This window comes from Cnephaeus nilssonii (genome assembly GCF_951640355.1).
Source record: "Cnephaeus nilssonii genome assembly, chromosome: 2".
NCBI lineage: Eukaryota > Metazoa > Chordata > Mammalia > Chiroptera > Vespertilionidae > Cnephaeus > Cnephaeus nilssonii.
The window spans coordinates 35316927-35339649 of record NC_137073.1 but is presented as its reverse complement, the minus strand read 5'-3'; the positions used below and the strand labels follow the sequence as shown (position 1 = coordinate 35339649).

At 45.8% G+C, this 22723-nt stretch overlaps 1 protein-coding gene across 3 annotated transcripts in view; it reads left to right on the top strand.

Moving 5' to 3' along the window:
* COL26A1 (collagen type XXVI alpha 1 chain) overlaps window positions 1-22723 on the top strand; it is a 155786-nt gene that overhangs the window by 51305 nt on the left and 81758 nt on the right. For 2 of the 3 annotated variants that reach the window (XM_079799383.1, XM_079799385.1), the window contains exon 3: window positions 8405-8508. In XM_079799383.1, the coding sequence (XP_079655509.1) occupies window positions 8405-8508 (104 nt within the window). The remainder of the gene's footprint in view (window positions 1-8404; window positions 8509-22723) is intronic. The other variant, XM_079799384.1, reaches the window with a different exon arrangement.

Here is a 22723-nt window from a genome sequence, read left to right as displayed (position 1 = left end):
GGAGGAGAGAGAAGGAGCTCTGATCTCTCTTCTTGTTATAAGAACATTAATCCCATCACAGGGGCCCCACCCTCATGACCTCATCTAAACCTAATACCTCCCAAAGGCCCCACCTCTAAATACTAACACTTTGAGGGTTAGGGTTTCAACATATGAATTTGGGGTGGTGGTGGTGGGGGGGGGGGAGCCACAAACATTCAGTCCATACAGTATCATCTGTTTTTTATTTAGCATTTACATTTCATTCCTTTTTGAATGATTTAAAAGGCACAAAATTCAAAACCATAAGCATTATAGAGTAAGAACTAAGGCCTCCGCCCACCCTGGAGGTGATCCCCCTTATCAGTTTCTTGAGTATTTTTCAAGAGATAAAGAATTCCAACTATATCCCTTATAAATATAGATGTAAAAATTCAAAACGAGATATTAGAAAATAGAATTCAGTGAGATATAAAAAGCATAATCCATCATGACCAAATGGGAATTATCCCAGGAATGCTTTGTTGGTTTAACATTTGAACATTAATTAATGTGATTCATCAAAATAATAGAATAAAGTATAAGAATGATATGATCATCTCAATAGATATAGAAAAATCATTTGATAAAATTCAGTACCCATTCATGACAAAAAAAAAAATTCTCTCAGCAAACTAGGTATAGAAGGGAATGTTCTCAAGCTAATAAAGATAACAAAACAGCTAATGTCATACTTAATTGCTGAAATATCGTACACATTCCCCTTGAGTGTGGGAACCAGCAAAGGGTAACTGTTATCACTTCTATCCAACATTATACTGCAGGCAATAACACAAAGGAGAAGATATAAAAGGCAAACAGATCCGAAACGAAGAGAATATAAAGAACTCTTTCTTCACAGATGACATCACTGTGTACATAGAAAATCCAAAAGAATAGGCAAATATAGTACTAGAACTAATAAATGAACTTATTAAGGTCACTGAATACAAGTGTTCCCCCCCTCCAAATTCATATGCTGAAATCTTAACCCCAACATAATGATATTTGGAGGTGGGGCCTTTGAGAGGTGATTAGGTCATGCGGGTGGAGCCCTCATGAAAGGAATTAGTGTTCTTATAAGGAGACTCCATAGAGTTCCCTTGCCCCTCCTTACCTGTGAGGACACAGTGAGAATATAGTTGTTATGAACCAGCGAGTGAGCCCTCACTAGACATGGAATCTGCCAGCACTTCGATCTTGGGCTTCAGCTTCCAGAACTAAGAGAAATAAATTTGTGTTATCTATGAGCCACCCAGGCTATAGCATTCTGTTATAGTACCTGGAATGGACTAAGATACAAGGCTAATACAAATAAATGAATAACTATATACTAGCAGAAGCAAGTGGAAAGTGAAATGTAAAAAACCTCATGCACAGTAAAATAAAAAAGCATTGAATAATGTTATGGGGTGAATGTTGGTATCCTCCCAAATTCATATGTTGAAGTCCCCAATGTGAATGTATTTGGAAATGGGGTCCCTAAGGAAGTAATTAAGGTTAAATGAGACAATTAAGGGTGGGGTCCTGATCCAATATGATTAGTGCCCTTATAAGAAGAAATGTCTGAATTTACCGCCCCCCCATCCCCCCAACACACACATGCTGAGGAAAGGCCATGTAAGCACACAGTAGGAAAGTGTCTGTCTGCTAGCCAGGAAGAGAGTTCTCACTAAAAGCTGAATTAGCTGGAATCTTGATCTTGGACTTCCCAGCTTCCAGAACATTGAGAAAATGAATTTATGTTGTTTAAGCCATTCAGTTTAGGATATTTTGTAATGGCAGCCTGAGCAGACTAAGACAAATACCTAGGAATAAATTTAATGAAAGATGTGTACCCTGCTGAGAAAAATTAAAGAAGATATAAATAAATGGAAAGTTCTGCCATAGATAGGAAGACTCAAATATTATTAACATGTCAGTTCTCTAGAAATTGATCTATAGAGTCCATGTAATCTTTATCAAAATTATACTGGGATTTTTGGGAGCAGAAATTGATAAGCAAATTTAAAAAAATGTATGGGAATGCAAAGGACCTACATATCTAAGTCAATTTTGAAAGATAACAAAATTAGAAGATTACATTACTAGAATTTGAGACTTACTATAAAGCTACATTTATTAAGACAGTATGGTTTTGGTGCAAAGATAGAAAAACAGATCAATAGAACAGAATAGAGGGCCCAGAAACAGACCCACATCCTATCTAAGAAAAGACTAATATGCAAATTGACTATCACTCCAACACACAAGATGGCCACCCCCATGTGGTCAAAGATGGCTGCCCCATGTGGACACAATATGGCCACCACAAGATGACCAGCAGGGGAGGGCAGTTGTGGGTGATCAGGCCAGCAGGGGAGGGCAGTTGGGAGGGACCAGGCCTGCAAGGGAGGGCAGTTGGGGGCGATCAGGCCTGCGGGAGAGGGCAGTTGGGGGCAACCAGGCCTATAGGGGAGGGCAGTTGGGGGCAACCAGGCCTGCAGGGGAGGGCAGTTGGGGGAGGACCAGGATGGCAGGGGAGAGCAGTTGGGGGTAACCAGGTTGGCAAGGGAGGGCAGTTTGGGGTTACCGGGCCAGCAGGGGAGGGCAGTTAGGGGCAATCGGGCTGGCAGGGGAGCAGTTAGGCATCGATCAGGCTGGCAGGGGAGTGGTTAGGGGGTGATCAGGCTGGCAGGCAGAAGCAGTTAGGGGCAATCAGCCAGGTAGGCAGGCGAGTGGTTGGAAGCCAGCAGTCCTGGATTGTGAGAGGGATCGGACCTAAATGGGCAGTCGGACATCCCTTGAGGGGTCCCAGATTGGAGAGGGTGCAGTCTGGGCTGAGGGACACCCCCTCCCCCGTGCATGAATTTAGTGCACCGGGCCTCTAGTTTAAATAATAATTTGGTTGTCAACAAAGCTAAAATAACTCAACAAGGGAAAAGAATGGTGTTAGGGCATTTGGATAGCCAAATGGAAAAAAAGGAACCTTGACTCCTACCCAACAACTAATAAAATTTTAAAAATTGATAAAATAAAAAAGTGATTGTCCTAAATACACCTTTAAGAAAATGAAAAGGCAAGCCACAGATTGGGAGAAAACATTTGTGATACATACATCTCACAAAGGTGGGGCAAAAGTGGGTGTACAGTTATTTATATGGAAAATAATACAATAATTAACAAATAATAATACAAGAATAAACTGTGTTTTGTGTACTCACAACTGTAATCCTAATTTTGCCCCACTCTGTATATATCTTACAAATCAATAAGAAAAAGAAACAAAACCCAAAGTAAAAGTGGGCAAAGTCTCAAACAGGCACTTCACATAAGATAAGCAAATGATGAACATACTTTATTTAGTCATCAGGTATTGCAAATTAAAACTATAATGAAGGAGTAATACATACACCCTAGAATGACTAAAATGAAAATGACTGACAACATCAAATGTTAACCAAGCTATGGAGCAACTGGAACTCATACGCTGCTGCTAGGTGCGTGGACTGGTTCATCCAAACAGGTCATGGAAACCTGTTTGTACCATCTACTAAAGTTAACATATATCCATCCTATATTTCATTAATTCTATTCCTATGTATGTAATCTGGAGAAATAAAAACACTTGTTTACAAAGACTATATGAGAATGCTCATAGCATCTTTGTCCATTATAGCTCAAGACTAGAAACAACCTCAATACCCATCAACAGGAATATGGACAAATTATGGTATATTTATATAATGTAATATTATCCTATATAATAAAAGGGTAATATGCAAATGGACCTTAACAGCGGAACTACCGGGAATGACCGGTCGCTATGATGCACACTGGTCACCAGGGGACAGACACTCAACGCAGGAGCTGCCCCCTGGTGGTCAGTGCGTGTCCACAGGGAGCTCTGCTCAGCCACAAGCCAGGCTGACAGCTGAGAGTGAAGGAGTGGTGGTGGGAGCCTCTCCCGCCTCCTCAGCAGCCCTAAGAATGTCCAACTGACGGCTTAGGCCCTCTCCCCAGGGGAGTGGGCCTAAGCCGGCAGGTGGACATCTCTCACCTGCCGGCTTAGGGTCCTGGACTGCGAGAGGGCACAGGCCGAGCTGAGGGACCACACACACACACACACACACACCCCCTGGGTGCACGAATTTTTGTGTACTGGGCCTCTAGTTTAGGAATAAAATACTGGTATACTTAACATGGATGAAACTCAAACATAATGGATGAATGAAAGAAGGCAGACACCAATGAGTGCATGGCTGTAAGGTTCCATTTATATCAGATTTTAGAACAGGCAAAACTAATCTCTGGTGAGAGAAGTCAGAAGAGTGGTTATGTCTGGGGGCTGGGTCATCAACATGAAGGGGCATAAGGGGACTTTTGAGTTATAATATATGTGTACCCATATATTAAAGTTCATTCAGCTAAAGACTAGATTTATCTATTTTGCTGTATGTAAATTATGTTTGAATAACACAAGGAAAAATTCCATTATAATGTGAGGAGTGAACTCGGTGCTGTCCTTCATAGCACTTACCACAGTGCGTGGTCATATACTCGCGTGCGCCACAGCCCTGACAGAGCGAAGCCCGTGCCTGCCTTCTTCATCCTTGTACTCCCCGTGCCTGGCACACAGCAGGCTCGTGGTCTGCATCGGGGAGTGCACAGATGAGTATTGGGTTAAAACCAAGCTCTGTACACGGTGTAGCAGGAGGGCTGAGGAGGGAGCCCGTCAACTCTGGCCAGGGAGGGGGTGCTTCACAGAGGAGGAGGGGACATTTGAGTCACACCCCGAAAGCTCTTGGGGTTTTTCTAAGGCAGAGTAAAGGCGGAAGGGCATTCACATGCAAAGGCGCGCGGGCAGAAAGTGCAGCTTGTCGTGTGCTGGTGGTAGGAGCCTTGGCTGGTGGTGATAGGAGCAGGGATGGTAGAAAGGTAGGCAGAACCTTACTGACTGACCTAAAGAGTTTGTTCTTTAGTCTATGGGAGCCATTTGAAGGGAGGGCAGTCACACACCTTGATCTGCATTTGTAGAAAGATCTGGGTTTGCAGACTGGACCCCAGCGGAAGGGCTGGGAGTTCCTCATGGATGTGCAAGGATGAGGCTCCTCAGCTTCTTGCGCAGACCTACGGAGCGGCCCTCAGCACTGAGCCCGCCTTGAGCCTTCAGGTAAGACTGGAGGGGTCAGCCAGGCTGAGCCCCGGCCCTCTGGGCTGGTGAAGCAGCGCCACCTACTGGTGAGCCCTGCTCCTGGACTTCGCAGGCCATCTGGTTCCTTTTGGTCCCATAGAGGGACAGGCCAGAGCATGGCCTCAAAATGAGGGACGGAAAGATGAGCTCTCCCTTTGGTTCGGGGGCCCAAGATCAGTACCTCGTGCAGATGTAGGAAGGAACAGACACAAACTAGTATTACTAGGCTCTGCCAATTCTGCCTGCATTTGGGCCCTAGATCCACCACCTGGGGGAAGTTATTTAACTTCTCTGCCTCAGTTTCCTCATCTGTAAAGTAGGAAAAGTAATAGAATCCATCTTTTAGGGTTGTTATGAACAATACCTGGTACTGTATTGTTATATACAAAGCTCTTGCTGTATCTACAAATATTAGTATTTTTATGATCATCATCATCTTTCAAGGTATGGACTGAAGAATGCCTGGTGCATTTTGGAGGGCTCACAGGCTGGAGGCCGAGGGGCAGTCTGCGACACAGGGGCCGTAGGGAAGCTGTGTGAGCTGGAGAAGGGCCTGCACACGTGGCTAAGCAGGTCAGACTCTCCTGACCACAGTGGGGGCTGCCGAAGGGTGTGGGCTGGGAGCGATGAGGTCAGATCTGTGTTTTGCAAACCCAGCATCTGTGTACCCCTTTCTGCTCTCAGTGCCTCACACATATGCCCTCCCAGGGACCCCTATATACCACATTCTGGTTTCCATGGGGCCCTCATCGTGCAGACCAGGAAACGGGCTCAGGGAGGTTGAGGAACGTGTGCAAGTCCACGTTGTACCCAAGGAGCAGAGCCCGGAGCCCGGCACTCCATCTGTCCCACGGTGCTGAGGGTATGGGAGGGACCCTTTCATGGGACCAGATGCGTTGGGCAGGACATAAGCAATAAGCGATGTGACCCTTTCCTGCCCTATCTATCTGCCCCAAGTGGATTCTGAAGCTTTTCTGATCCCTCTCAGCCAAAGCAATAATGTTATTCCAGGAATTAATTGAAAAGCTGGCATCTTAATTTTTTTTTTTTGCCACATAATTCATTTTGTACCCCCTTTCCCCGACCGTTTTACAGAGAAATAGTTGATGTCATCACTGTATAAATTTAAGGTGCACAGCCTGATAGTTTGATGAACATGTATTATGAAATGATTACCACAATAAAACTGGCATCTTTTACCTAAATGAAAGCGTCTCCCCTCTCCCAGCTGGGCCTGCTTCAGGCTGGGAGGTCTGCAGCAGGAAGGGGTGTGAGAGTGTGAGCCTGTGAGTGTTAGGTGTATGAAAACGCGCGCGCGTGTGTGTGTGTGTGTGTGTGTGTGTGTGTGTGTATGCATGTGAGAGTGTATGCATGTGACTGAATGTGTGAGTATGTGAGGTGTGAGTGAGCGTGTAAGTGAATGGGTGTATAAGTGTGAAAATGTGTTTATAATATGGACATTGTATTTATACTCCTTGGACCTAGGCTCATTAACCCACCTATGTCCCACCAGGCCACCTGCTTTAAGAAGTGGTGACACTGGCCCTAACCAGTTTGGCTCAGTGGATAGAGCGTCGGCCTGCGGACTCAAGGGTCCCAGGTTCGATTCTGGTCAAGGGCATGTACCTTGGTTGCGGGCACATCCCCAGTAGGGGGTGTGCAGGAGGCAGCTGATCAATGTTTCTCTCTCATCGATGTTTCTAACTCTCTATTCTTCTCCCTTCCTCTCTGTAAAAAGTCAGTAAAATACATTTTAAAAAAAAGTGGTGACATTGTTTCTCTGCCACTCCCTATCCCCACTGGCCTATTCCAGTTGCTTCCTGGGATTGGGGGTGGCGGCGGGCGGGGGGGCGGAATCTAGAGTCTAAAGGCCTCGGTTTACTCTCCAGGTCCCAGCGGTGGGCACCTCTCTGTACAGACTTCTGGCTCCTCACCCAAGGCTCCTGCCCCTGGCCGCACACAGCCACACCCTCCTTAGCTCTCCAGGGGGAAGCTGGTTTGCTGGAATGTTTATGAAACATGAGTGAAGATTAAAAAAAAAAAAGAGAGAGAGAAATTAGTGTAACAGGATTTTTCGGATTTGGTGCAGTATTTCTGAAATTCAAGACGTGACTCGTGTGTTTTCCTGTCATTGCGTCTTGAAATGTCACGCCTGCTGCTACCAATTAATTCATAATTTCCCCATTCACCGATTAAGTTGCTCGGTGTCAGCAGATTCAAATTTTGTGAAGTCATGGAGTAATGCCTTCAAGAGGGCGTTGTGCCAGCCTGATCGAGCAGCACCGTTGTAGCGATGCATGTAGAGTGAATAACAAGGCTGAATTGATCCCCCCCGCCCTTCCTTGTGAAATTTGGCCAAATATGTTATAGTCACTATTCTTGGAGTTTCCCAAAATTCCCAAAATAAATTTGATACAAAATAAGTATCAAACTTACTTGTAAGAAAGAAATTGAAACGATAGGACTTTGAAATTTTATCATGGAGGCCACAGCAATTTGTGGAGCATTTTATTGCTGCGGGAGTCCCACTCCTGGATTGCAAGTTTTCACTGAAGTGCCTCTCGTCCCCTAGGCTGTGCTTTTCTCGAAGGTGGGGACTCCGTTTTGTCCATCTGTGACCATGGTATAGCATGTAGTTGGCACTAAAAACACATTCATTTGATGAATCAACAAAAGGAAATAATGATTGGGGAAAGGGTTGGAGTTCAGTGACTTGCGGGTGGTTGGAAGCTGCACAGGTTCTAAAGATATTTTTCTTTTCCTTATTCATTATTTCGGTCATTTTCTTACCTCGAACTGCCAGAACAAAGTATCACAGGCTGGGCGGCTTACACTGCAGACCTCTGTTTTCTCAGGCAGCTGTCTTCTGTGTCCCCACACGGCCTTTTCTCCGTGTGTGTGGGGGTTAGGGCTTCAACATGTGGATTCTGGGGACACATGTTGTCCCCAGTCCACAGCAGTCAGCATGCAGGACAGTTTCCCACTGTAGGTGGCCGCACCTGGAGACTTTCAGGAAGGCAGAACTGAAACACACTTGGCACAGAGAGGGATCGTCACTTCCCCACCGTCACACAGCTAGGAGCACAGAGCTGGGGCCACAGGATCCACGGGCTGGGCAGCTCCCAGAGTCCTGGGCTGGGCTGGCTCTGCAGGAGTTGGGTCTGGGGGTCGGCAGTGGGTGCTCACCCTGTCCTGACGCTGCCCTTGTGTTAGTTACAGGACTCTGATCAGACCCACGTACAGAGTGTCCTACCGAACAGTGACAGCGCTGGAGTGGAAGTGCTGCCCTGGCTTTACCGGGAGCAACTGTGACGAAGGTGAGTGCGCGGGGACACGGGGGCGGGGACCGGGCACTGGCCGGCTGGGCTCCCAGTCCTGTATGCTTCTCCCACTGCCCTCTCCTCTGAGCAGATCTCTGTCCCTTCACATTTTCCCTTCCTTTTCCCAATGCCTTAGAACCAAATGCTCCGAGGCTGCCCCCCTGCCCATGTTGGTGGGGGGGGGGGGGGAAGGGAGGGAATGGATGAGACCCAGGGGAGGGGATTCAACTCACAGCCTGTTTCTTTCGTTCTGGCTCTGACTCACCCAGAAACCTGGGCAGGCAGAGCTGGAAGTTTGGACTCTGAGCAAATGCAGGTGAGGGCCCACAGCCTTGAAGCCAGGTCTGCTCTAGATGATGGCAGGTGGATCTGGTGTGTGGCAGCAAAAGGAGGGCCTTGCCCGCCGCCCCTGCCCTTCTGCCTGGCTGGTGCCCAGAGGGAGGACGGAGGATGGGGTCCGGAACCTGGCCTTCCTTCCCCAGGTGGGCTCAGCCTGGCTCTGGAGCCCAATGGGGCCAGACAGCACACTCAGGTAAACAAGGACACTCTGATTAAACAGGTAATTCCCAGGGCTTAGAGATAACCTCCCAAGGGCCAAGTGCAAAAACCAGACCTCTTTAGGTAAGGTTATGTCTCGGTAAAGGGTAATCCTGGCAGACTGAGTGGACAAAGCACAGAGGAGGTGGGATGAGGCGTGCCTTTTTCAGAGAGGCTCGGGACCCAGGGGCCACCTTCCCAGCTGGCCTGTGCAGCTGAGGATTCCTGGGGGGTGCGAGGGCCTGGGCTGAATTGGGGACTGGCTCCTGAAAGCCTTTGGAAAGATTTTACATCCCCGAAAATGAAACAACTATGACAGAAGGTGAAATGGAGGTGGTGTCTGTGATTTTGAGCACAGTCCTGAGATGGCTGTGGAGGGTCCTGGGGCAATTATTTCCATTCGTTCCTATTGCTGCCTCTCTGGGGAGCCTGCAGCTCCGAGGTGCTCTCATCAGTGGGTTTTGCTTTGGTTCAGATGTGGTTCCCCAGGGGAAGTGTGCTTTTCTCTCGCTGTGTCTGGTCTTCCTTCCAAGCACTCAGGTCTGTCTTCTGACTCCGGAGTTGTGACTGCATAGAGGTAGGCGGCTCCAGCCTCCCAGGTGGCCTCTCTCTGGTCCTGCCTCCTCCCTTCTTTGTCTCTCCAGGTCCTCCTTCCTGTCAGCCTCCTCCCCTTCCTCCCTGGCTGCTCCAGGAGTGCAGGCCAAAGGCTTGGAAATACTTTCCTTCATAGATAGGCTTATATACGGTCAACCCCTATTATTTGCAAATTCTGTATTTGTGAACTGGCCTACAGGCTAAAGTTTATTTGCAACCCCCAAATCAACACTAGCATCATTTTTGTGGTTATTTGCAGATATGCACAGAGAGGCAAAAATTTTGAGTTGCTCAACTTGCATGCTCCCAGCTGAGGTTGAAGAAGGTGAAATTCTGCCTTCTTGTTTCATCTCTCATACTGCACACAGGTGTCCTTTTCACGGTCTGTTTAATGCCATGTTTTTCACATTTTTATGCTTTTTTGGGGAGATCCTGTTGTTTAAAAATTTTCCAAGCATAGTACTGCCTAGTGTTCTTAAGTGCAAAAGGCTATGATGTACCTTAGGGAGAAAATGCATGTGATAAATAATCTTTGTTCAGGCATTGGTTATATTGCTGTTGGCTGTGAGTTCAATATTAATTAGTCAACAGTGTATATTCAATAAGGGGTGTTTAAGTAGAAGTACACATAACACAAGGTTACATATTGATCAGCTGACGAAAACGTGGTTCTTGTAGAAACCTAACCCTGTATTTCCTCTAGGAATAATGGTTTAGCATTTGCTAATCAGAGTTCCTGGTGCCTTTATAGGTCACTAGAGACCCGGTGCACGAAATTCGTGCACGGTGTGTGTGTTTGTGTGTGTGTGTGTGTGTGTGTCCCTCAGCCCAGACTGCACCCTCTCTAATCTGGGACATCCCTCTCACAATCCCAGGACTGCTGGCTCCCAACTGCTTGCCTGCCTGCCTGCTTGCCTGATTGCCCCTAACCGCTTCTGCCTGCCAGCCTGATCACCCCCTAACCACTCTCCTGCCAGCCTGATCGATGCCTAACTGCTCCCCTGCCAGCCCAATTGCCCCCAACTGTCCTCCCTGCCAGCCTGCTCACCCCCAACTGCCCTCCCCTGTAGGCCTGGTCCCCCGCAACTGCCCTCCCCTGCCAACCTGGTCATCCCCAACTGCTCTCCCCTGCAGGTCTGGTCACCCCCAACTGCCCTCCTCTGCAGGCCTGGTCCCCCCCCAACTGCCTTCCCCTGCCGACCTGGTTGTCCCCAACTGCCCTCCCCTGCAGGCCTGGTCCCTCCCCAACTACCCTCCCCTGCCGGCCTGGTCACCCCCAACTGCCCTCCCTTGCAGGCCTGGTTCCTCCCAACTGCCCTCCCCTTCTGGCCTGATTGCCCACAACCACTCTCCCCTGCTGGCCATCTTGTGTCCCCATGGGAGCGGCCATCTTTGACCACATGGGGGTGGCCATCTTGTGTGTTGGAGTGATGGTCAATTTGCATATTGCCTCTTTATTATATAGGAGGATACTAGTAATTACCATGAATTACAAGACCAACTGTATGTATGAATCTATAACTATATTTATCTATCTAGAAAGATTTATTCTTATTACAAAAGCAAGTACATGTTCATGTAGAAAGAGTAAAAACACCCTTTTAAGTTAACTTCAAGTCTCACTTAGGTGAATGTCTCCAGCCCATTTTTGTGCTGACAGGTCACTTGTAATGAATATGTTGTTTGATAACTTTCTTTTTCATAAGAATTCTCATGAACATCTCTCCTTGTCAATAGATAGTTTTATATAGTATCATTTTTTAGTGGCTGTGGTATTTGGGTACACTCTTTATTAAACTCTAGTATAAAGTATTTAAGTAGCTTTTAATTTTAAATTATTAATAACATTGCTGTAAACATATTTTTAATCAAGTAAAATTTACATATACTGAAATGCACCAGTCCTAGGTGTACAGTTTGATGAGTTTTGATAAATACATAAACATTCTATCACTTCCCGGAAAGTTTCCGCCTCTAAGCAACCACTGTTCTAATTTCTATCATCATAGATCAGGTTTACCTATTCTTAAACTTCATTTAAGTGAAATCATATGCTATGATCCCCTTTTATGTATGATTTCTTTCACTTACCATACTTTTTGAGATGTGTTCATGTTGTTACATGTGTATCAGGTTATTCGTTTTTGTTACTGGGTATTGTTCCATTGTATAAATAACCACAATTTTATTCATTCTCCTGGGGATAACCCTAGCCCTAACCCTAAACCCTAACCCTAGTTTTTGGGTTTATGATTAAAGCTTCTGTGACTGCAAAGAGGTGTCCTTTTCACCTGGACCTATAGTTTTCTTTGTGGGAAAGTTTTTGATAACCAATTTGTTATCAAATGAATTTGATAACAGATTTCATAAATATAGGTCAATACGTGTTTTCTATATTTCATTTCAATAATTATTTGTGCATTTTAAAGTCAACTGTGTTGAGGTGAAATTTACAGATAACTTATTTTATACATTGAATTTACTTACAGCAGTAGTATACAGTTCAGTAAGTTTTGGCCCCATGAATATTTTTCTACATAATTCTGTTCTCGCTCATATTCTGTCCACCACATGTGCCTCAGCCTCCCTGAACGCTGCTTTCTCTTCCGCTCAGGGAGACTGCTGTGTTCTCCTTAGTCCCCGCTGCATGCACTCTGGCCCGGAGGTGCCTCCAGGAATCACCTTGTTGGTTCTTCTTCTCTCAGGAATCATTGTTTCACAGTGTTCAATGTCTGTGAACATTAGTTCCGTAAATGTTGTCACGTTTTTGAATTGTTTATGGTGAGAGGGCAAGTAAAGCATGAGTTAGTATGATTGGAAACAGAAATTGAATATTTTCCTTTATTGGATTTTTAGTTATACTTTTCTGTATTACTTCTTAGTTATTTTTCTAAGGATCATAGTCTGTTTCCTTAACTTATCATAGTAAATAGAGTAACTATGGGGCTATTCCATGTAAATTAGAAGAAACCATTAATAATACAATTCCATTTATCCACCCAACATTCTTTGTGCTATTGTTGTCATATGTTTGAAATCTAAATGTGTTATAAAATTCATAATTCAATATTATAATTTGTGCATTCATCAGACAGATAATCTTTTTAAAAAGTGAAAGGAGGCCCTAACCAGTTTGCCTCAGTGGATAGAGTGTCGGCCTGCAGACTGAAGGGTCCCAGGTTAGATTCCGATCAAGGGCATGTACCTTGGTTGCGGGCACATCCCCAGTAGGGGGTGTGCAGGAGGCAGCTGATCAATGTTTCTTTCTCATCGATGTTTCTAACTCTCTATCTCTCTCCCTTCCTCTCTGTAAAAAATCAATAAAATATATTTTAAGAGGTAAAAGGAGAAAAAAATAGTTTTTTATTTATCTCATAGTCATCATTTTCAGTGATCTTTAATTTCTTTTTAAAGCTCTGAGCTTCCATCTGGTATCCTTTCTCCTCAACCCCAATAAGTTATTTCAGCATTTCTTTTAAAAATATATATATTTTTATTTTTATTGATTTCAGAGAGGAAGGGAGAGGGAGAGATAGCAACATCAATGATGAGAGAGAATCATTGACCGGCTGCCTCCTGCACACCTCCTACTAAGGATCGAGCCGCTCTGCCCTTGACCGGAATTGAACCCGGGACCTTTCAGTCTGCAGGCCGACACTGCATCCACTGAGCCAGGGCTCGGGCTCGAGCAAGGGCTATTTCAGCATTTTTTATAGTGCAGATCTGCACGCAGTAAATTCTCTCAACTAAAACTTTTTTTTTTTTTTTTTTTTTTTTTTAGTATTCACTTTGCCTTAATTTTAATCAGTTAATGAATTAAATTGTGGTAAAACACAGACATAAAATTGACCATTTTAACCATTTTAAAGTGTATAATTCAGTGGTATTCAAAATGTTGTGCAACCATCACCACTATCTAGTTCCAGAACTTATTTTTATCACTTCAAAGGGAAACTCTATACCCATTAAGCAGTCATTCCTCATTCTCCCTTCCCTTAGCCCTTGGCAACCACAAATCTGCCTTCTGTCTCTATTGATTTGCCTATTCTGGATATTTCATATAAATAGAACCATACACTATGTGGCCTTTTGTGTCTGGCTTCTTTTACTTAGCATAATGTTTTAAAGCTTCATCCAAGTTGTGGCATATATCTGAATAATGAATAAAATTCCATTATATGGATATACCACGCTTTGTTTTTTCATTTACCCATTGATGGACACTTGGGTTTTTCCCCCCCATATTTTAGCTATTGTGAATAGTGCTGTTATAAACATTCATATACAAGTTTTTGTTTGAACACCTGTTTTTGATTCTTTTTGATATATACTTAGGATTGGGGTTTCTGCATCATATGATAATTCTATGTTTAACTTGCTGAGGAACTGTAAAACTGTTTTCATAGTGGCTATACCATTTTACAGTGTATAAGAGTTCCATTTTTCTCCAGTCATCATCTCCAAAACTTTATTTTCCACTAAGTTTTGAATAATATTTTCATTGAGTTCATAATTCTGGATTGATAATTTTTTTCTTTCAGTACTTGAAACAAATTGGTTGATCCATTGTCATTTGGCATTTATTGTTTCTGGTGAAAAATCTGCTGTACTCATTGTTGTTTCCCCTCTATGAATGTGTTTCCTCACCCACTCTGGTTATTTTCAAGTTGTTTTGTTGTTTTGTTTTGTTTTTTGTTTTTTAAATCCTTGTCTTTCAGCAGTTGGACTGTGATGTTACCAGGTGGGATTTTCATAATCTTGCTTGGGATCCTTTAGCAGTTGGACCCAATAGTCAATATTTTTTTTTGGTATTTGTTTTTACCAAATTAGAAAATTTTTGTTCATTGTTTTTTTCATATAGTTTTCTGTCCTATTCTCTTCTTCAAGATTCCATTTGCCCACATATTAGACTGCTTGATATTGTCATTGAGGTTCTATTTTATTACACCTCTGTTGTTCAGATTGGATAATTTCTATTGATCTGTCTTCAAAGTTCATTGACTTTCTTCTGACACCTGTGATCTTCTGTCAAGCCCATCGAGTGAAATTTTCATTTCAGATATTGTACTTTTCAGTTCTAAAATTTCCATTTTATTTTTTGTTTATGTTTCCATGATAAGACTTTCCCACCTGTTAAACCATTATGACCATGATTTATTTAATATCCTAGAACTTATATATAATAGCAGCTTTTAAGTCCTTACCTTCTATCTCCAACATTTGAGTCATCTTAGGATTTCTATGTATTAACACTTTTCTCTTGACTTGGGTCACAATTACTTCTTTTCCCTTCCTTCCTTCCTTCCTTCCTTCCTTCCTTCCTTCCTTCCTTCCTTCCTTCCCTTGTTAATAACTTTTGGTTATATACTGAACAATTTTGTATGTTGTAGAGGTTTTGGTTTTCTTGAAGAGCATAAATTTTTGTTCTAGCAAGCAGTTAATGTACTGTAAATTTATTAAGGCTTGTTTTTTATACTTTATTGGGGCGTGTATGTAAACCCCTTAGACCTGGGATATAGTTTTTATTCTAAGGCATAGACTGTCTGTGGTTTCAAAGTCAGGCCCTAGGTGCTAACTATACCTGCTAACTTGGAGAGAATCTTCCTTCTGTTGGGTAGCAGCTTATATCTTTGCTCAGCTTTTGTAGCCTTCCCACTATTGTTTTCTACTGAGGTCATTGGGATCTCACTTACACATGTACATTTCAGGAGTCAGCCCATGATTTCAGGGGAGTTTGTATACAAAGTTTGGGGCTCTCTGCTCTGTGTGCCTACTCCCTTATTAGATTTCTTCCCTCAGTTTCCAGGTCCTCTGGCAGCCTTAAATCTAAACAACTGCAGCTTTTGACATGAGTTCTGACCACTCTGCACTGTCTGACCTGAGGTGTACCCTCAGGGGAAAAGCCATATAATGTAGAATTCACTCAGTGCTATTCCCTTTTTGCAAGTATTGACTTCCCTTCAGTTTATGCTGGGTTTTTGTTGGTTTCTAGTGTCTTCAAATCGTTGTTTAAAATTTTAATGTAGAGTTTAGAATTTTTATCTAAAGAAGCTACTCCATCATTACTGGAACTGGGACTTTGTGAATGGTTGTTTAAAATTTTAATCTAGAGTTTATAATTTTTATCTAAAGTAGAGTTCGTGTGATACAAGCTACTCCATCATTATTGGAACTGGAACGTTGTGAACATCTTTTTACTAAAATCTCTCCCCACACCTTTAATAATTTCCTTAGGATAAATCCCTGCAGAATTATTGAGTTAAAGCTTTTGAATCATATTGCCAGTTTAGTCCTTAGAAAGGTTGCTGGTATTGTCAGACTGAGAGGTTCTGGAGGGCAGAGAGTGTTGTCATCATCTGTTTCCTGTTGTGGTGCCCCAAAGAGTGTGTGGCTCTTAGTTAGGGTTCTGAGTTCCTAGTTACAGTTCAAGGCTGTTGACTACTCTGTTTATGGAACATGATTTCCACCAGTGCCGATCAAAGGAATCAGCATTAAGCATGGTATACAGTACTATTACTTCACCACTAGATTTAATTTAAAAAGTAGTTCCTTAAGCCACATTCTACCAGTAGATATCCCTCCAGGTAGTTCAGTCGACTGGCAGCAGAGGTTACATCATTATCTTCATCAACATCATATCATCATGCCATTATTTCTTACCTTTGAAATGGTACTTTAGAAAGAGGGCTTTCTGTCCCATAGTTCTACATTACCATGGTATAGATGGTGTTATAGGATGAATGTGTGTTCACCCCTGTCATTCATATGTTGAAACCTGTTCCCCGGAAAGTGATGATGTTAAGAGGAGAAACCTTTGGGAGGAGTAGTTCATGAGGGTGGAGACTTTATAAATGGGATTAGTGCCTTCATAAAAGAGAGCTCCCTCCCCTCTTCTGCCATGAGAGGACACATGAAGAAGACAGGTGCCTATGAACTAGGAACTTGGCCAAGGCCAACTAGCTGAGAAGTGGCCTATGCAGAATTAGAACCTAAGTCTTTGCTCCTGATTGAATGCTTTTTACTCTAAGCCACCTGGGACCTTTGAGATCTTGAGAAATCTGATCCAAGTTGTCCTAGCACAAGGGATAGGTCAACTGGACTCTGGGCTGGCCCCTTCCTGCAGTACCTAAGGTGGCCTGCTCCATAGTGTGTTAGAGGCCAGACCTCATGTTGCCTTGGTGTTGTGGAGGAGATCTGCCACAGAGTCAGCAGGAGCTGAAAAGTTTAAGTAGGGGATTCCTTCCTTCCTTCCTTCCTTCCTTCCTTCCTTCCTTCCTTCCTTCCTTCCTTCCTTCCTTCCTTTCTTCCTTTCTTCCTTCCTTTCTTTCTTTCTTCTTCTCTTCTTTCTTTCTTTCTTCTTTCTTTCTTTCTTTCTTTCTTTCTTTCTTTCTTTCTTTCTTTTCTTCAATTGGAGTCCTGGCCAAGACAGGAAATGAACCCTCTGGGCCCCCATATAGGCAAGGGCAGGTCCAGGGCGAGGTGGCTTAACTAGTGCATCCAAGCCTTGAGCTGATTGATTTGAGTCCAAGATGATGTTGACATTTCACCTCTGGCTCGAGCTCTGTGTATGAGTGTGTTTGTGTTTTGAATGGCTGAGGGTTCAAAGCCAGAAGGAGTTCTCCTGGGAGGAGGCTGCAGCCTCCTGGCTAATCTGCAGAGCTCAGCATTTTAGGGAAATGATTCTCAGTGAATCTCACGATATTTCTGAGTCTTGCCTACTATGGCTATCATTAAAGCAAGTAGTGCCATTTATCCAAAGTAACTGAGTGCCTGGGAGATTCCAGTCACTGTGCTAGATGCTTGGGTCACATTGATGAAAAGGAGACCCTAGGAGGTCCCAGCTGGGGTGTGTGTTTGTGTGTGTGTGTGTGTGTGTGTGTGTGTGTGTGTGTGTGTAGGGGCAGAGGAGTGAGTAAATAATCCTAATACTATGAAATAAGGGTGTTGCTAAAGGTATGTTTGAGGTGCTGTGGGACCCACAGAGGTAGGGACTTGGCGGCGGGTGGGGGGGAGGGGCGGTGGGTGTCTTCCTTCATCAATGCCTGGCCTCTGGATCCAGCTTAGCTCATTTTCTCAGGACTCTACTCCACCGGGCATCCCCTCTCTTCTATAGTTTTCATATTTCTAACCCACTGGTTCCTTTCCATCAGCACATACACATCAAGCATCACTCATTTTTAAGAAGACAATGTTATTGATTTTGTGTTGCCTTTACGCCATGGCCCTAACTTGGGTTTCTTTTCTCAGACAAGTTTCTTGAAAGAACTGCCTACCATCCCCGACTCAACTTCCTTACTTCCCTGGTCTTCTCCAACCTGTGAGGCTGGACCTCTGCCCCATTTACCATGCAGAGTCTTCGCACTGGCTGACCTCCGTGCAGGTTATATCCTTGTCATGTGTATTTCCGTTTCCTCAGCCACTGGCAAAGAGCTGGAATGTGGCGTGCTTCTGAAATGAATGAGTGATTTTATGAGGTTCAGCTGGTGGATTTATGAGTATCTTCATTTTATAGATGAGTAACTGAGGCTTAGATAAATATTAATATTACTATGTGAGGCCCTGCAGAGTCCATGGGGGAGGTGGAGGCCAAGCGACAGGACGAGGAAGATGCCATTGTTGCTACTGCTGTCTGGCTGGCTGAGCTGAAGAGGACACTTCATAGGGCCTGACCACTCGGTCATTTTAAACATCTGCCTCCTTCCTGGCATCTGTGGTAAACTTTGGGCCCTGGACTGGTGGGGAGGACGAGCTGAGGGCCTTTTCATTTGGCATCTGCTCTTGTTCTCAGCTTCAACAGACAGCATGGCCTTGCCGATGAGATTGTGGGCCCTTTGATACTTCATCCCAGCCTGGAGTGGTTCCAGCTGTTGGAATGGGTTTTGTTGTCAGACAAGCATCTTTCAGCACCTCCCATCATGCTGTGTGGGGCTGTAAATATCCACAGATGTCACCTGCCTTTTCTTTTTCTGGTAAGAGCTTTCATGGGGGCTGGTCCCTGTCTCAGGCACACAGCTTGGCTGCTGGGCTGTCTGCACATCCAGAGGGCTCTCAGCACTCCCCATGGTGGCTTCTTCTCCCACAGGCATTTTACAGGGCGTGACAGGGGCCAGAGTGATGCCACGGGACATGATTGCGAAGCTCATGAATTTTCTGAAACTCTTCTGGGTCGGGATAAGAACACCCAGGGGAAACCTGGTTATTTCCCCGTTGGCCACAGGGACCCTGCGTCTCCAGGGCAGAGGCTCCAGGTGTAAGACAAGGTTCTCCTGTCACTCTCACTCCAACAAGCTGAACACAGGGAGGAAGATGAGATGTAGGAAAAGGCAGGCAGATCCTGGGGAAGTCAGTCTCTCTCGCTCTAGTCAACCACTTCTTTGAGAGGTGAGTGGAAGCTAGTCTGGAGACAGGGAGCTAGACCATATGAACCCTGGAAAGTTGCAATTGCTGTCGGGGGGAGGTGAGATGTGTGTGTGGGAGTGGGGTAGGGTGGGGGCTATGGATGGGAAAGAAGGAAGGCCAGGCAAAGGGCAGCAAATGTGCATTCCACCTGTCTGAGTGGCTGGGCTCCCTCGATTTAGCTTCTGATGCTCTGGGGATAACATGTTTGTTCTCCAGTGGCCAGTTAAATTCCAGCAGGCTTCTCTTCAGAACACTCAGGAGGGGGAGTAGAGGACTTTAGAACATGGCCTGGATGTTGAGTGGAGAAGTAGGGGGTTACATTAGGAATATAGGAGAAAATATAAAGAAAGAGGTAGTTATACTCTTCAGCAGATCAGGGAGTTGGTTTTCTTCCTCTCCCTTCTCCTTCCCATTTTGATCCTCTCTGGGGCCAAGGCCACGCCCTGTGGCTCAAGGTCAACCTCTTTGGCTTTGAATGCTCAACCCACCGCACTACTGCAGGGAAGCGTTTCCAGAACCCTGGCCCCTGAGTCTGGGGTCCCAGGCAGTGAGCGCATCTCACCCACCTTGTGGCCAGAAAAGGGGAAGGGCCTTGAGCAGTGTCATCAGCCATTAGCTCATCTGTCTATGCTGCCCCAGTTTGGGCAGACCCATTGCCGGCACTCTGCTGCAGCCCCATCCTTGGGGTCTATGGAGTTGACTGTTTGGGGCCTGCCTGTGCTTAGCAGAACGCTTGGCCTATTATGGTGGGTGGCAATGGGTGGGCGCCACCCAGGAAGCATGTGTAACTTGACAACTCCATCTTCTAGCTATTTTTGCTTTTCCTCCTGGGGCCCCAATAGCAGTGTCACCAACAGCTCCCTATACTCATGGGTTGATGCTCAACCACTAAGCCACACTGGCCAGGCTTCCCGCCTCTTTGAGTGCAAGGATAGGCCAAAATTGACAAGTGGAAGTGGGCTTACTAGATAGTTTTTCTCTGTTAAAGACTGCTGCTATCCTGACCCTAAACTCAGTCTTTTCCAGAAAAGGGGAGGAGGTGGCTGGGGGTCCAGCCTTCCCCAAAGCTGTCTTTTCACAATTAATCCCAGTGTCAGGCAGAGAGGGCCCAGCTCTCAGGACTTGGAATGAGAACTTGCAGTGGAAAGCTGGCGAGAAGAGGGGTGGCGGAGCTGACATCTCCTGGAACTGCAGAACCAGCTGCCCTTGCAAAGCGCTGTGTGCCAGAGCTGGGTGAACCTGGGCTCCAGTGTAGACTGGAGCTGAGGGATGTCGGCCTGGAGCGGAGGGCGATTGGCCTGGAACAGGAGGGCGATTTGCGCAGTGCCTCACAGCAGGAGGTGGTGGGGATGCTGGAACCCTGCAGGGGGGTCACCAAGCTCACTCTCCCACCTCTGAAGGCTGTGTCTACGGGCTCCGAGGAGGCACGATGCAGCCCCACCAGGTTCTGTTTTGTGGGGGGTGGAGGAGCCGTCCTCCCTTAAGGAAGAATGGAGAGCCAACCCCTGGGCTGCCCTAGTGCCCCCTGGGAAAGCTTGACCCAATTTATTTTTATGCGATGACAGCACAGTTTGTATTCACATGTCCTCAGTGACAGGCTCTCTTCCAATCCACTTGTCTTAGCTTTGGCTGTTATAACAGAATACCATAGACGGAGTGGCTTTAAAACCCCCAGACATTTACTTTTCACAGTTCTGGAAGCTGCCAAGTAGAAGATCAAGATACGGGCAGATTCAGTTTTGGGGAACGCTTTCTTCCCGATTACCTTCTCACTGTGTCCTCACATGGTGGGGGTGGGAGCGGGGAGACCACTCTCTGGTGTCTCTTCTTATAAGGACACTTATTCCAGCATGGGGTCGCCCTCGTGGCCGCATCTAAACCTAATCGCCCCCAAAGACTCCATCTCCAAATACCAGGGGGTTAGGGCTTCCTCACGAATTTTGGAGAAATGCACACCATTCAGTCCATAGCTCCTCTTTCCCCCTGAATCTTGAACAGCTGGGGGTGGGAGGGGGACTCTTGGCTAATTGGCATCCCCTTTGCCCATGTGACCTGTCCTTGGTGTTCCAAGTTCTACCAAGGGAACCTCCTGTTCCAGGCCAGTCGCCCTCCGCTCCAGTCTGAAGCCTCTGCCCACCCAGGTTTACTGGGGCCTGGCCTCTGGTTGCAGCCACTGTCTGCCGTCCTGAGCCCCCACGGACTCCCATGGTCTAAGCCAGGCCTCCTCAAACTACGGCCCGCGGGCCACATGTGGGTGTTTTTGCCGTTTTGTTTTTTTACTTCAAGATAAGATATGTGCAGTGTGCATAGGAATTTGTTCATAGTTTTTTTTAAACTATAGTCCGGCCCTCCAACGGTCTGAGGGACAGTGAACTGGCCCCCTGTTTAAAAAGTTTGAGGACCCCTGGCTAAGCAATCACTCTGGTGAGAATCTGGGTTTCAGCAGCCCCCTGTGATCCTGCCGCACACCTCAAACTCAAACCTACCCTTCACATAACCATCAGGGGGACATTGTAAGGGGCAGATTGGACCTTGCTGCTACCCTGCTGAAAACCCTCCATCACTCCCCTTCCTCCACAGGAAGACATCCAGTCCCTTGGGCCTGTGTCTCTCTGTCTGGCTTCAGCTCTACATCTCCTCCTCTCACGCTTCAAGCTCCAGCAAAACCGAGCAGCTTCTAATAATCTAAACAAACACATCAGTCGGCTTCCCGCGTCTGTGCCTTTGCACGGGCTGTTCCCAGGTCACCAGTGCTCTTCCTCATGTTGCCTTACTGTGGAACTTCTCTGCCATCCCTTAAACCAGTGATGGCGAACCTATGACACGCGTGTCAGCACTGACACGCGTAGCCATTTCTGATGACACACGGCCGCATGCCGAGGATGAAACATTTGCTGCTCCTGAGGATGAAACATTTGCGACTAGTCTTGGAGTTAGTTTTTTCCTCAAAGTGACACACTACCCGAGTTATGCTCAGTTTTTTGGCGAAGTTTGACACACCAAGCTCAAAAGGTTGCCCATCACTGGGTTAAACACTTGTGTGGCTGCCTCTTCCTTCTGTTAGCCTTCCCATCCTGTCACTATTGAGAGAGGTGTGAGCATCCTCTGTGCTGCCTCTGCACACTGAGCATGCACTCACGGCAGGTAGCACATTGGATGATGAGTCACTGAACTCCTTGTTAGCGCCCCCCCCCCCCCCCCCCCCACTAACTTGTGAGCTCCCGGATGACAGGCCATGAATCTGACTCCTCTGGGTCCTTGTGCCTGGCAGAGGACCCAGCACGTAGCAGATGCTCAATGAATGTTCATTAAATCACTAAAGTTTGGCTTCTGGGGTTCTGTGCAGGGAGAGAGCTCCTCAGAACACCGGGCCTGGGCTCTGAGGATTCTGTTTTAACACAGCTGTGCAGGCATCCACAGCTGACACTGAGCCAGGCCCTTGCTCCGTGCCCTCGTCTGTAAAATGGGGGCAGATGAGACTCAGCCTGGTCTAAGGGGCCTTGGCTCAGGACTTCTCCAGGGGATGGGATTCTGGGCCAGAACTATCCTGGACCAAACAGCTGACACTGAGTCTGGACCTTTTCTTTCTCCCAACTTAAAAACAAATTGTGGTAAAAAAGCAACACACAAGCCCATAAAATTTACCATCTTAACCATTTTAAGTGTACAGTGCAGTAGTGTT